At 37.8% G+C, this 13,797-nt stretch overlaps 1 protein-coding gene across 1 annotated transcript in view; it reads right to left on the reverse strand.

Moving 5' to 3' along the window:
• Window positions 1-6,950: 6,950 nt before the first annotated feature.
• The window catches only part of SYT10 (synaptotagmin 10), a 41,487-nt gene continuing 34,640 nt past the window's right edge, over window positions 6,951-13,797 (reverse strand). The window contains exon 7 of the mRNA XM_042795477.1: window positions 6,951-13,764. Coding sequence (XP_042651411.1) covers window positions 13,693-13,764 — 72 coding nt within the window. The 3' untranslated portion in view covers window positions 6,951-13,692. The remainder of the gene's footprint in view (window positions 13,765-13,797) is intronic.

Genomic DNA, 13,797 nt, shown 5'->3' on the forward strand with positions numbered 1-13,797 from the left:
CTAAAACTACATGTGTCTGTCATTTTACTTAAAAAACAGATTCTGTTGTCTACAACTATAGCAGCAGGAGGGCTTTTATTCAACTTTCAGAATGACATAATGGGCAATATTATGAGAAAATAGTATTTCTGTTTCCTTATCTGAACCAATGGCTTTTTGCAGGATAAGTGGCCACTATATATATATGTGTGTATATATATATGTATATATATATATATCTAAATTAAATTTCTGCCTCCGTAAGCATAAAAACTTTTCCTTTGGGACACTGTCATATATTCCATTCAAAGTACAAACCCATCTAGAGGAATGGTAGTTTTGTGGCCTAAGAAGAAAGGAGATCTGGATTCAATTCTGATCCCTGATTTTTCTCTGCATCACTTTTAATGTTGTGCTAATAGTATGCATTGGCTGAGACAGAGTGCTCTTCTCTGTGTGTAAGAATATTTAATAATGTGTGAAATTATATCATATTTATTATTCACTGGGCTAAATGGTAGAACAGTGGGGCTTTTTACATGAGCCATTCTCCTCTCCTGAAGTCAATAGGATGTAACTGCTTTCGTGTATTTCTGAGGCAAGCTGGAAAGGGAGGCGACAGCCACCAGAAGTTTCTCCAAACCATAAGGTTGCCTGAAAACCTACGGAAGCCTGGAAACAACATATCATGGTGCACCATGAGGCCTTTCACTTGCAGGAGTGGGTGCAGGAGAGGGGTAGGGGCAAAGCCACCCACCATGCAGCACGACCTGAGCCACTGCGTGGGAGCCAGGACGGGGACGTGGTGCTGCAGAAGCAGGAGACCCCAGTAACCACCAGCCCAGCACCCCTCCCCACGCAGCCTGTGCTGGGGAGCTGAGGAGAAGCCACCAGTGCCCAGGAGAATGCCCATTTCTTGCTTCTTGATTGAAGCAGAACTAATAGAAAGGCTAAAACTAGCAGAGTTTGCCCTCCTTTCTTCTCCTGACAAATCTGCTCCTGGTTTCCCTTCTGGTTCTTGCACCATTTTAAACATGCACGTTCTCCAGCTCCTCTGTGGATTTATAGGTTGGATTATTGTAGGGAATGCAGAAACATTCAAGAATGTTTGAAGTAGAATTAGGGCTTTAAGAGAACATTATATTGCATGGACTACGATGAAATCTTATAGAAGGTGGTATTGCTTCTATGTGAATTACAGCTAATTTTCCAAAATAAACTATACTAATCACAGCCATCAAAACCCATTCCTCTAATGAAAATTAGTATTTTATATATTAAAGAGGAAATACTAAGATTAAAGGCAAACTGGAATGACATTACCCATGCTAGATAAAGACAAGTAGTTTTTCAAAGAAGACTGAATCTTTCAGTCACAAATGTAAACCAAGCCCTTGAATTGAACTGAGGAACCAAATTGCATTTAATATCACAGCAGAAATTTTACTTAGGATAGATTAGTGTTCAGCCAGCAGACATCAGAAACAGAATTGGAACCTCAATACTGTATATCTAATTTCACTTTTTGTAGAATTACAACAGCCTGCAAAGTTGCAATTGCTTGTATGCTGAACTTGGACTATTTTCCTCCAGACAATATTCTCCATTGCTGCAGATATGCTAATGTGGTGTTTTTTCCCAGTTTTTTATCAGATGGAATTAAGCAGTTGGTAGAATGAGAAAAAACCACATCCAGCTGAAACTAAACACTTGCAGCTTAGGTTTCCTCTTTAAACAGTACTGTCCTGATAAAGTCCCAACAAAGTATCTGGCATGCTTGAGCCTTTCTACCCTGGATAATCATTGCTTCATAATGTGTTGTCATTAGCACCAGTTCAATTTAAACATAAATTAAGGCCTGTTCAAATTTTTTTGTTTGTTTGTTTTGTTTTGTTTTGTTATTCTTTACATGGCGGTAAAGTTCTTGTCTGATCTAAATTATTAGGTAACTAAGAACAAGGAAGTTGGAAATTAGGCTTATGTCTCTTAAGTGAAATACTTCAATAATCTTAAATACTTTAATAATCTTAAATTGAATAATTAACCCATTATTAAAATATGGTCTAATGACTTTGAAGGTTACAGTAAACAATATCATAGCAAGAGATGGAAGATAATGTGAAAAGCATTACACAAAGTACTAGTTAATAATGCAGCTGCTTGATTTAACTCAAAGATATTCTGTCTTCAGCCCTGCAAAGCTGGTGTCAAAAATGTCCCACAACTCTTCATAGTGCAGAATTTTAAAGTAACAGATTCATGAGAAGAAAATATTTTGTAATGATACTTGGATATAGTCAGGGGCACTCAACCTGGGGTCAAAGGTTTAAGAAGACTGCTCTTCCCACCCATGGAAATGAAAATGAACTGATTTTTCTGTTTTAGAGTTGATCTCAAGGCACCAAGTCAATGGGAATATGCAGTGGGTGCACAAGGAATTCCAGCATGGAAAAGGGAGTGAATAAATAGGAAAAGATGATCTCTGCCATTATAACTCACTGATCTCTATTTATTTTTGAACAGTTTGCTTTTGTAAGAAAGACATAAAATGAATAATTTTAATCACTTTATTTCTTGTTCAAAATACATATGAAACAATTAGAATAAAATTATTTCAAATGAGTTCTCTTTTTCTTGCCTTTTTTAATATAAAATTATCACAAACTGTACACTTCATAACATCTTTTGAGGTTTCATTGTTACATATTTTTTTCAGAACTGACAAATAGGTTCACACTTTCTAGAGAATACATTGTAAAAATACTGAAATGTATTACAGCTCTCAAAGGCTAGTGCAAAAAATCCCATTTACTATCAGTAGTACAATTTTATGCTGTCAAGTTTCACAAATGGCCATTTAGCGCATACAAAAAGCCAATAACACAAGTTCAAAAAGTTTTGTTTTCTTGTCTCTATAATGCAGAAGCCAAGGATATTGACCTGAACAATGGCTAGGTATCAAACCACAGACTTCATTTAAAAAGTCACATCATGAACACTGAATAAAGGGTACTAAAACAGTCAGGTACTTAATATTAGATCTTGGTCAGCCAACACCACATAGCAAGAAGAGACAAAATCTTAGAACTCTGCAGTTCTTTGTAAGCTACATAGACTTGGCAACATTTCTGATCTATTCGTAAAGATTATTTTAAAGGTAGGGAGTTCTGTTAGAGTTTGGGCCAGTTAGGGCCTAGTCCCCCATATTGTCACATCAAAGATGCTTATTCTGACAGGCATTGTATTGAGTGCTTTCTTTTAATATTTCATAATACTAAGTGTTTAAATATTGAGTGGTTGGTTTTTTGTTTTTGGTTTTTTTTTTTTTTTTTTTTTTTTTTTCCTTAGCTGTTGATGTTTCCTATGGCCAGGAACTCCAATTTAACTTCCTACCTTTTGAAGCATACACTCTGGAGAATACATTCCCCACAAACAAGAATATACTAGGAAAAGGTAATGTTCTGTGCTGAAGAAAAGATGTGGCTAATTTCTGTATTCTACTCCCCCCTCTTCAGTTCTCATGAGGAGCACACTGGAGCCTGTCAGCTTGGACACAGCGTGGACTACAAGCTCATGAGAAGAAAGGAGAAGCTTTTTGGGACTCCCCTTGCAGTGGCTAGAGGAGCACCTAGCTGGCACACAGACATGCCGGTGCTGCTGTCCTGCTGCCTAAGGTGGTGAAGACTGGGCAGAGCAGGACGATGAAGAAATGCAATTTGGCTTTGCCTGGTCCCGTCCCGGCTAGCATGGCTACGCTGGCATGGAGGGTGCCGAGGTGCTTTTAGCACAGACTAGCCATGAGACTCCCCACATCACTCCGTTCCTAGCCAGCAAAGCACCTGAGCGGCTGCTCTGCTCAGGGTACGTGACCGTCAGGACTCCACAGGGACTTGGTTAGCAGGTCATATTTTAAAAGTATTATTTCACATGTTTTGCTGAGCAAAGACCCTTGTGATCTCCGCCAGAAGAGGGAGAAAACACAAGTCAGAAGTGCGTCTCCAAATCAGGACGCCACCAGTGCCTACTTGTAGGGTAGAGAACTAGCCATATCCCATCCTCAGACACGTGCATTTAAGTCCAATGTATCCTACTGACACTACTCACCTAAATAGAGAAGAATAGAAAGAATTTAGACTCACACTGGGAAGAAAAAGAAACAAGAAACAATATGAAATATATATCTATACTTTTTCCTTCTCTTGAGAAATAGTTTTCTATTTATTTAACAAAAGTAAATTTTGTTCAATATTTTTCCATAGAAATATAGAGTGAAAAGAAATGCTTTATATCTGATGTGCAACAAGACTATCTAAATGTTACATATTAAAGGTTTAGTTTATACGGACACCCTCTTAGCTTTAATAGCAAGATGGCATCCTGTGGAAAAATGTAGGCCACTATTAAAAATGAGAAAAACAGTAAAAATACATCTGACCTCCATGCCTGACTACAGAGACCAGACATTTTTATTTACTAAATCAGGCAGCTGAGGCTCATATTTCTTAATGATATTAGTAAAATCAGCATTTGCAATAATAGTTCATACCCTAGAGATGCACTGAAGACTTTTAATATAGTCCGAATTGTCAGCAAGCCACAAACACCCATGGTGGATATAAAAGAATTCATTCTGCTTGTCTCAAAACTCCTTACTGGGTTCATTTCATAAGATGCTATGATAAACCATCACATGCAACCTGACGCAAAGCCAGCTGAAATCAATAGCAGTGCGTCTGCTCGATTTCATTGGTGGGCTGGGCAAGTACATAATGCTGTGCTTTGAAATGAAATGACGTCTCAGAAAGACCTATAGAGTAATTTTTCTGGATATATTTAATGGTCTACTGCCATGATATTAAAAAAATATTTTCATTTTAATTAACACAAGAACAATTGTCATATCAAGTAGAAGTGATAGACCTAAAGGAAAGCTCCTTTTGAAAGCATGTTATGATTCTTGTATATTGGAAATTAGGTAATGAATAGATTTTAGTAAGGTTTTTTAGTAATGCAAAATGTATAAATGTATATTGTTAAAACTGCACTTTAACAGGCTGAATTTAATTACTTCTTTTGTGCTATATTATTTCAAGAAATATTAAAGCTACATTAGATATATTTCTTGAGATAGCACAAAAAAGCAAGGTGAAGTATTCTAATTCTATTTAAAAAAAATAAGGAAAAATTAACAAAAAAAGCAAAACGTTTTTCCATCAGCATCTTTATATTTTGCTGCCACAGATATTTTTTCTAAAAGACTTTTTGTTTTTTTGCGTCAATATTATTTTCAGTGCATGAGTGGATTGGTACTTTAGTACCACTTTTTGCCCTGCTAGAGATTAAATTATAAAGTTTTGTCTTAAGAAAAAGTTCATTTTTAACAACAGTACAGAAAACAAGGCAAAGAATCCTAAAAGATGCCTTGAAATAATTAGAATGAAATTCTTTTCTCAACGTGGATTGCTCATTATCAAGCGCCCCTTAGGTAGGAGTGCTCTCTGACCTCATAGGCTGTTTCTGGAGGGCATATAGAATCAGACCCAAGAATTTAGAGGTTAATCCTCAGAGCTTCTCTGAAACCTGGCTATGACCTACAATTGTCTGCCCGTTACCAGCAAGTAGCTAAAGTGCAATAGTGCCAGGCTCCCTTTCAGAATAATATGGAAAAGGTCTAGCTGTGCAGATTCAGTTGCTGGATAAGATAAAGCTATACTTTTTCATTAGTAACTTTGACTCTCTGGCCCAAAGTTACCTTGGTGGACTAAGAACGGAAAAGGTTGTAGGTTTAAATAAATGAATCAAGTTCTTGTGCTATGAGGATAATTAAGATCATTAAACACTTGTACTACATAAAGCTTGAAAGGAACAAATGTAAGAGTGTAAACTGTTCTTTGGAAAGTCTACAAAATCTCCCTTTTCATTTTCTGTGGTAGCCAAATACCATTTATATAAAGAAGAAAGGCATGCCTATTCATACATAACCATTTGCCAAAAATAATTATAGCTGGCAATTCTATGTCTTGTGCAGCTATGCAGTCATTTCCCTCATAACTATTATTACGCAATTAAGCCTCAGAAAACCGTGGTGAGGGAAGTAATGGTCCTCTATTGATGGCTGATTTTCAGTAAGAGGCAGCCACTCCTAGGGTGAAACAGAGTACACCCAGTTATATGTGACAATTTAGGACAAAGGAATAAGAATTCATTATTCAGCTGAACCCCCCTGAATAGGAAGAACGAAGGAGATGGGATTTGTCTGGAACATCAGTCCCAGGACCCTGTTCATACACAAAGACCTGTGGGATATTAGGTGAGGAATACACCATGATTATGAGTTCAGTTTTGTGAGTCATTGGAGACTTAGAACCTGCAACAGCCCAACGACTCATCCACCAGTGTGTGACATCAGTTCAGGCTCGACTTGAAAACAAAACCAGTACCTTGAGTATCACAGCAGCATTGTCAGAGGTGTCTCCTATTGGTAATTCAAGTGCTGACTGTCAGAAGCTTTGAAAAGGTGAAGAGGTGACATTATATAAAAATGATTGGAATTTTTCCAACCTGTGCCAAGCATGAATAAATAGCAGGCCATTACAGCATCTAAAGAGGAAAGCGTCTGAACCCATGCCAACAATGTGACTGTTTTGTCTCAATTATGCTGCAAGAGAAAGAAAGGAGCAGAAGGATGTGCCATGAGCAGCTACCAGTGCTCTTTGCACTGTGAATCCTCTGGGATCAGGATCTGTGGGGTGCAGGGCTGTTTTTATTTTAAGAACACACCCGAGTTCTTCAAGATGCCTCCCACTACCCTTGTGAGCTTGCAAATGGCTGTACAAGATATGAGGTAGGGGAATTACATCAAAAATATTTTTTTTTTTAAATGTTTGCTACACATACATTTTTGACTATTGACTCTCAATTCACCCCTTTTTAATATTTTCCATTTTTCTTTTTAACATTTTTTTTTTTTCTAGAGAGCTATTTACATGCTCAGTAGGCTTTTCCCCTCCTTTCTTCTATCGTGTTCATGGCTCAGATGTCAAAAAATATTTTGAACACCTCCTTCAGTCCTCTTCATGTCTGATGCAATCGTCAGTCTCAACTCATAGTATTTTGAAAAAAACAATTCCACTCTTTCAGACTGCAATTATAGAAATGTATCTGCTTCATAAAAACAGCTAACAGCCCACCACCTCTCCTCCCCTGAAATAAACCTAGAAATCATCCTAAAAAACTGATTCCTTTCTGCTGATGTTAATTTTAAGTGTCTAAAATGACTGTTTGTTACATTGAAAAGCATTTGTTAGAACATTTCTGATATTAGGATTCACATAGGGGCTAGGCAAGTAGGAATTCTGTACCTGCAGAAAAAATATTGGTTTATAATAGGAAACACAGCGTTTAATTTTAACCATAAGAAGTCTCAAGATATCAGGTCTTAAATCTGTACTGTTATGCTATACCGGAAAGCAGCTTTAGGTATGTTCTAGAGCTTTATTAATTTTTACTAAAAGTTTTGATCTTCCCCCTATTTTTTTGCTCGTGGCTAGACGCATGGGTAGATTTGCTTTACTTCAGGGGTTTGAGTTTCTAAGTCATTAAAAGATCCCAAATTATTAAAAAAAAACAATCTCTCCAAAACATTTCTATGCTTGTATTTTGAAGGAGAGAAAAAATGTATACAGGGTAGGTTGCTGTCATGAAAACCTGTTGCTGGTACTCTTGCTATGCCCTGTGTAATAAATGAGTGCCAGAGCTCTCTGTGAGCTCTGAAGTAGCCATGAAATAGCTGTACCCTCATCCTTTCCTCGGTCTGTTTTCAGTTCTCTCTTTAATTCAGGCTTTCTGATTTCACCTATCCAGGGGAGGGGCAGGATTTCACAACCCTCCTATAATTATGGTGGGGTCCAGGAGGCTGTCTGTGTTTGTAGTGACTGTGCTAACTCACAGTCTGAATGGATTTGCAACTTTTCTTTCAAGGAGTCTGCAAATACTCCATTAAATACAGAACGCTATTTAAATATTTACGTTTAAATATGTGAACTTAAGTACTTCAAATAAATGGATTTGAAAATAGTCTATATGCATATCTCTCCTGCCTTGAGCCTTCCCATCCATTAATGGGAGAGTAACCCAGCCTAATTTCTCTGTAAACTGTGGAAACAGCTTGCATCCCAGCCTACTTAGACATAAATCTTGTCTATTCTGAAGCAGATCTCTTGATCTTTCCTATGCTTATTTTCCTATGCCTGCTTGGGTTTCTACCATTTTAGGTGAGATGCATTTTTCAGACCGCCTGTAGCATCAGTAGAATCTCCTGGGCCACCAGAATTGACATTAACATTTTGTAAATCTTTCTTCTAAGAGACACTCCCTTGTCAAACCTTTCCTGCCTGTTGTACTTTTTTTTCGCTCAAGCCTACTTATTGAATTCGCCTAATTCGAAACCAATAGCCAAGTCAACATATTGTATTCATAAATTATTACAGAGCAGCTCCACTTTCATCACAGCAGCTATGGGACCTCCTGCAGATCCAACTTTCAGAGCACACTGTCTTCAGTTATGTATCAGGGAGTCGGTATGTCCTTCCCACCAGAGAGAGCTTCGGTACTCTGATAATCTATATGACCTGTATTTTGACAATGTCGATACTGAGGGTCTTCAATAGTGCTAACGTGGTTCACCAACGTGAGCTTAGCAATACAGAATACTGTACAAAATATCCTCCCTTGGGTCAGCTGGGCACCAGCACTTGTCCTTACTATCAGTGAAGTGAATAGTCCTCATGATGGCACGGTGAAAAGCTTTAACTGGTTTTCACTGTTCTGCAAATTCAGCATGCTTTGTGCCCTCCCAGAGGACCGAGTCCCATGTAACCTAAGAGTTGCAGTATATACTTGGGTGGAAAAATTTCACATAGCAATACCAGAGGCATTCTCCTCTCTGAGCCAGTAAAGAAGAGGTTTCCCAGCAACAGCAACATTGTAGAGGTACTATCAGATAAAACATAAAATCACAGCCCTGAGCACTTCCTATTATCAAGCAACCCCTAGTACTCAGCACAAGATTGAAGGTGTTAGTTCCATTTTCCTGACCAGATTCCTCTGTGATTTTTAAATCCCACCTGCAGCTTCACTTTCTCTTACAGTTCCAGCTCTTGGTTTCCTGTGTGCTGTTAAAAAAACCTGACAGTTTCCAGCTGGGGCTAAGGAAAAGGGGAACTGTGAAGGAGATATTATTTCATTCGGATAAGTAAACAAAAGACATTTTTTGAAGTTAAGGTATTATTTGCTTTGGAAATTACAAATGGCTGTGATCAGCACCTCAATTAACTCCTATGCCTAATGCTGACTCTTCTTCAGGAACGCCCCTCTTTCTCCTTGCTTTACAGAAAGAAAGGACAAGTGATATTGATATTGTAATGATTATCAGTTTTGAAAGGAGGTTTTTCATTTAAGAGTGTTTGCAGTTACACTGAGTAACTTCGTGTCTACTGCCTTATTGTACTCTGTCTTAGCTCTGCGGTCTGCTCTGTGCCATGATTTAGCTATTTTCTGACACCAGAAAGCTCAGTTTAGACTGGAAAACCTCAGAAGCTTTTGAGTAAAGGGTTAAACTGAGTCTCAGTTGTGGTGTGAAAATTTTACATCAAAACATGCATTAATACTCGCGTTGTATATATTATATTTTATCCATGTTTTGGATGATCTGACAGATATTATATGAAAAATGTAACTATCCTACACCTTTTGGTCAAGACCCCATAGGTTTCGTATTACTACTTTTTTAAGGCCAGGAGTCAGCTTTCAGCACTGCAGACATGAGTAAGGGTCTACTGCTTGAAGAGAAGCCCAGTATAGACAAAAGATGGTGGAGAAAGTGATGGCTGCTTGCTGGGACAGTGAGGGGAAGGGCCGTATCGGCAGAAGTATACAATGCAGAGATCTAAAGTTGAGAGCGTGGGAGTACAATATGTGACTTACATCTTATTGAGCATATGCCCACCTATGCTACTGTCTGCAGTGCCCCTAGAATCCTAAATCTACCTGCCGTTTAGGGTGCTACTTAACATTTTGCATAGACCTAATAACAATTTTATGGTTGCTTAGAGCAAATCTAATGGTCCCTGAAAACTTACTTAATGTGGGGAAGGGAAACAATTGCTTGAAAACAGTATTTACCCAAAAGACTAGAATGGCTCATTAGATATATTTGTATGTGGGCTTTTTCACTTTACAGTGCATTATTGAAAATAAATATAAAAATATAACAGCTCCCCTGGAACCACTTAATCCATCATGTGCTTTCTCTGTACAGTTCTGTGGTTTACTGTTATGAAAGTATAAAAAAGTTCTGCAGTGCAAAGTACAACTCTTATTAAGTACTCTTACTGTTTCCAGTAAATCATTTAAATAAAAATAACTCAGGTTTTTAGGAATGTGAATCCTTCAAACTGTTGTAAAATTGCTACAATATATTTTGCACCAACCATTTGCCAGATTTGATTTTCTCAAATTAGGCTAATGTTTCTGATATGACAGAAATGTGGATAAGCAACAAAAACCCATTCAGAATGGGAGCAGGGAGTTTACAGCTTCTCTAAATTAAAATATTTTAAACTTCTTAATAAAAAAAATACATAAAGAAACATATGAATTGACTAAAACTGTGACAAGCTTTTACTCGGTGGTTCTGTGAGTACACTCAGAGAGTAACTTGTGAGCCAGGCTCTACAGCCAATGGGTTGGTTATACTAATTATATACTCTGTTTTGTGAGAGAGCTATGAAGGCAGCAGAAAAAAGAAAATAAACCATTTTGCATTAATTATATTAATCACTGATAAGGGACTAAAAATAATTAATTAGGGGATCATTTTTGAAGTTAGATATCCCAATAATTTTGCAGCCTGATTTTTCCTAGATGCAGAGCACCCATAAATCAAGTTTAGACATGGAAGTAATTAACTGTTGTTATTAACAATACCAAAAATAACACAACAAGAGGGCACAAACTGAGCTATTATTCCTTTGGTGTTTGACAACAATTTAAATTTAAGAAAACAAATCTTGAAATAACTTACTACTTATGATGAAACACACAGCATACTTAGAGAACACTTAAATAGTTAAAAAGATGTTGCTCATTGCTGAACACTAATGCTACATTTGATCGTGAAATTGTTAGATTTTTGGATATTAGGTGCAAAAAAGTGCAAAGGATATTTAGTTAACTGTTACAGTACCACATTACAAAAAGTATTTTCTAGGCCACAAAGGCCACTGCTTATATAATTTATATTAAGGTAAATGTATACACAAAATAGTTTTTCAGTCTCCACATATATATATATATATCAATCTGTTTCTATATCAACCTTGCAAAATCGTGATGAAAATGATCTAGACCACAGAATCTCATAATGATAACAATGACGGGAGGAAAAAAAAACCCACAGAGGAGTGCTTGTTCTCCTATTTAAAAAATTACTCACCCAGAGCAAACGGAAGAACTAAACTCTGCAAGGCTGCTCTGTATTTATGGCGATGAAAATACAATATTGAGCAGGGAGGATCAGTGTTCAGCATTACCAGCCCTCTCTGGGAAAAACTATTTCTGTCTAGAGGCCATGAATGCCAGTCTGGAGCAGATATTTGAAAACCTGGGCTGGAGCCTTTATTTTTTTCCTTTTTTTTTTTTTTTTTTTTTTTTTTTTTTTTAAATTTGTAAAGAAAGTCTGAAATACTTATTTATTTATCTGTTTTCTTGCTTGCTGTGTTTGTAGGCACAGAAGGCAGGGTATAAAACCTGCTTTCTTTTTTTGCCTTAGAAACACCTTCAGTGTTAAGACCAGCCTTCCTAACTTTCCTGGAGCAGTTAAGACACTTCAAGTCAATATTTGACTGTTTTAGAGATTAGTTAGTGGTATGGATGGACTGGATCATCATAAACATACCCTGTGTCAACCAGGCCAAACTAACAAAGCCAAAATGGTTCTTCAGAAATACGTCTAAACTGCCTTTTACCTTCATAACTAGGCTAATTCTCACAAATTCTTCCATTATCATAAACTGATCTTCCACTGGCATTTTTCTTGTGTATGACAGATCTTTAAAAACACCATTTTGGAAAATACGGTGTTCTCACTTTTCTTTATACATTACAAAGATACATAAAGAGCCACCACCTCAACTTTTTTCTAGTTACAGTTCAGCTTTCAAAATCTCAGTCATGCAGTCTTTGCCATGCTCTTTGCAGAAAGGAAAAGAAAAACAGAAAAAAGGGAAAGAAGAAAATAACTATTCAATTGAGGTAAACTGAAGTGTTAAAAAGAGCTAAATCCACAAAATAATATGTAGTTCTTTTCCAGTTTTTAAAGTAACTCACTTCAGCTAATACTTTTTTGCATTTGCTGTCACCGTGTATTCTAATAAATGAGTTTACTAGTTTATAAAATTGATGCATTTCAATTTCTCTCTCCACATATTGACAGAAAACACATCTCAAATTCATATTTAGCATATAATTCTAGAGGCATCAGCCAAGGACTGGAAAGTATTCCATGTGAACCACGCACTTTGTCAAAATAACTTCAAAGGAATCTAATACCATCACATTAAATCGAGAATCAGAAGAATGTTGTGTGTAACTGCAGCGTCTGGTCAATTTTTTGAACAGCCCAAATTCATGAAATCAATTCCTTTACTACAGAGCATTCTTTCATCTACAGTTTGACCTGCGTAAAGACGAAGCAAAGGCTGCGTGATGCCAGCAGCAAACGGGCCGCTTCGAAGGGGCTGGATGCAACCCGTCAGGAGGCACCTACATCTCTGGGGAGCCGCACCACCAGCCGCCCGGCTCGTTGCAGACCCGTTCGCTCTCCACAACGATACCCGTGCACGCGCCGTTCGGCGCCACGCGGGGACGTCCGCGGTAGCTCTTCGTCTGCCGGTGGGTGGCCGGAGCAAACCAGCCGCTGGGCACAGCACACGGGCCTGGCTGCTTTGCTGGACAGGATAACAAAGTTCCTGCAGGGGCAGCCGGCGTCTTGATTGCTGGAAGATTCTGACTGCATAGATCCAGTTGTGAGGCGTGTTCCACAAAGGCTGGACTAAAACCCAGTGAAGCCACAAGGGTCCTTCTCATCGGCTGCAGTGGGCTTCTGATCAGTCCTTCCTCCCTGCCCAAGGAATGAACTGATTTTCCAAACACTCAAAACATGACAACAGTTGGGTTTTTTTTTTCATGCAACATTCAGTTTGAAGTGTTATCTCGAGAAGTCATACAGAATTTAGTGCAATTTAGAAGAAATTTACATGAGCTATATATGACTATTTGCTCTCCCTCAAAAGCATTAGGCATTACAAGTTGCAGTGGTTTTGAATTGCTTAAGGGATTCTTTTTCTGATTTCTTTGTCTATGCAAAGATATAGGTCATACCAAAACACTGCTTGGATATGACACCGGATATATGCCAGCGAGAAAACAGGTGAATGATCTTGTACGAGGAAGGGTTATATTTGGCTCAAGTCAACTTCATTCATACATTAAGAAATTATTATAAACTGTAATATAAGACTTATAATAGGAAAAATGTATTTTAATAAAAAAATATGGACACAGTTCATCTGCGGAAGCTGAACCTTCTGTTTATGTAGGTGTGAGCTACAAGGGAGCTTTGGACACTGAATACGATGAATCCACTCTTGTTCTCTAGGGCGTAAGCGGTGGTTTTGGTGAGGAACAAGATCCCTGGCTATCAAAACTGGTTGCTCGGCCAGGTAACTGCAAGAAAAGTGTTAGTTTTACAAATGTCAT

The sequence above is a fragment of the Tyto alba genome, unplaced genomic scaffold (genome assembly GCF_018691265.1).
Source record: "Tyto alba isolate M040663 unplaced genomic scaffold, T.alba_DEE_v4.0 Super-Scaffold_21, whole genome shotgun sequence".
Taxonomy (NCBI): domain Eukaryota; kingdom Metazoa; phylum Chordata; class Aves; order Strigiformes; family Tytonidae; genus Tyto; species Tyto alba.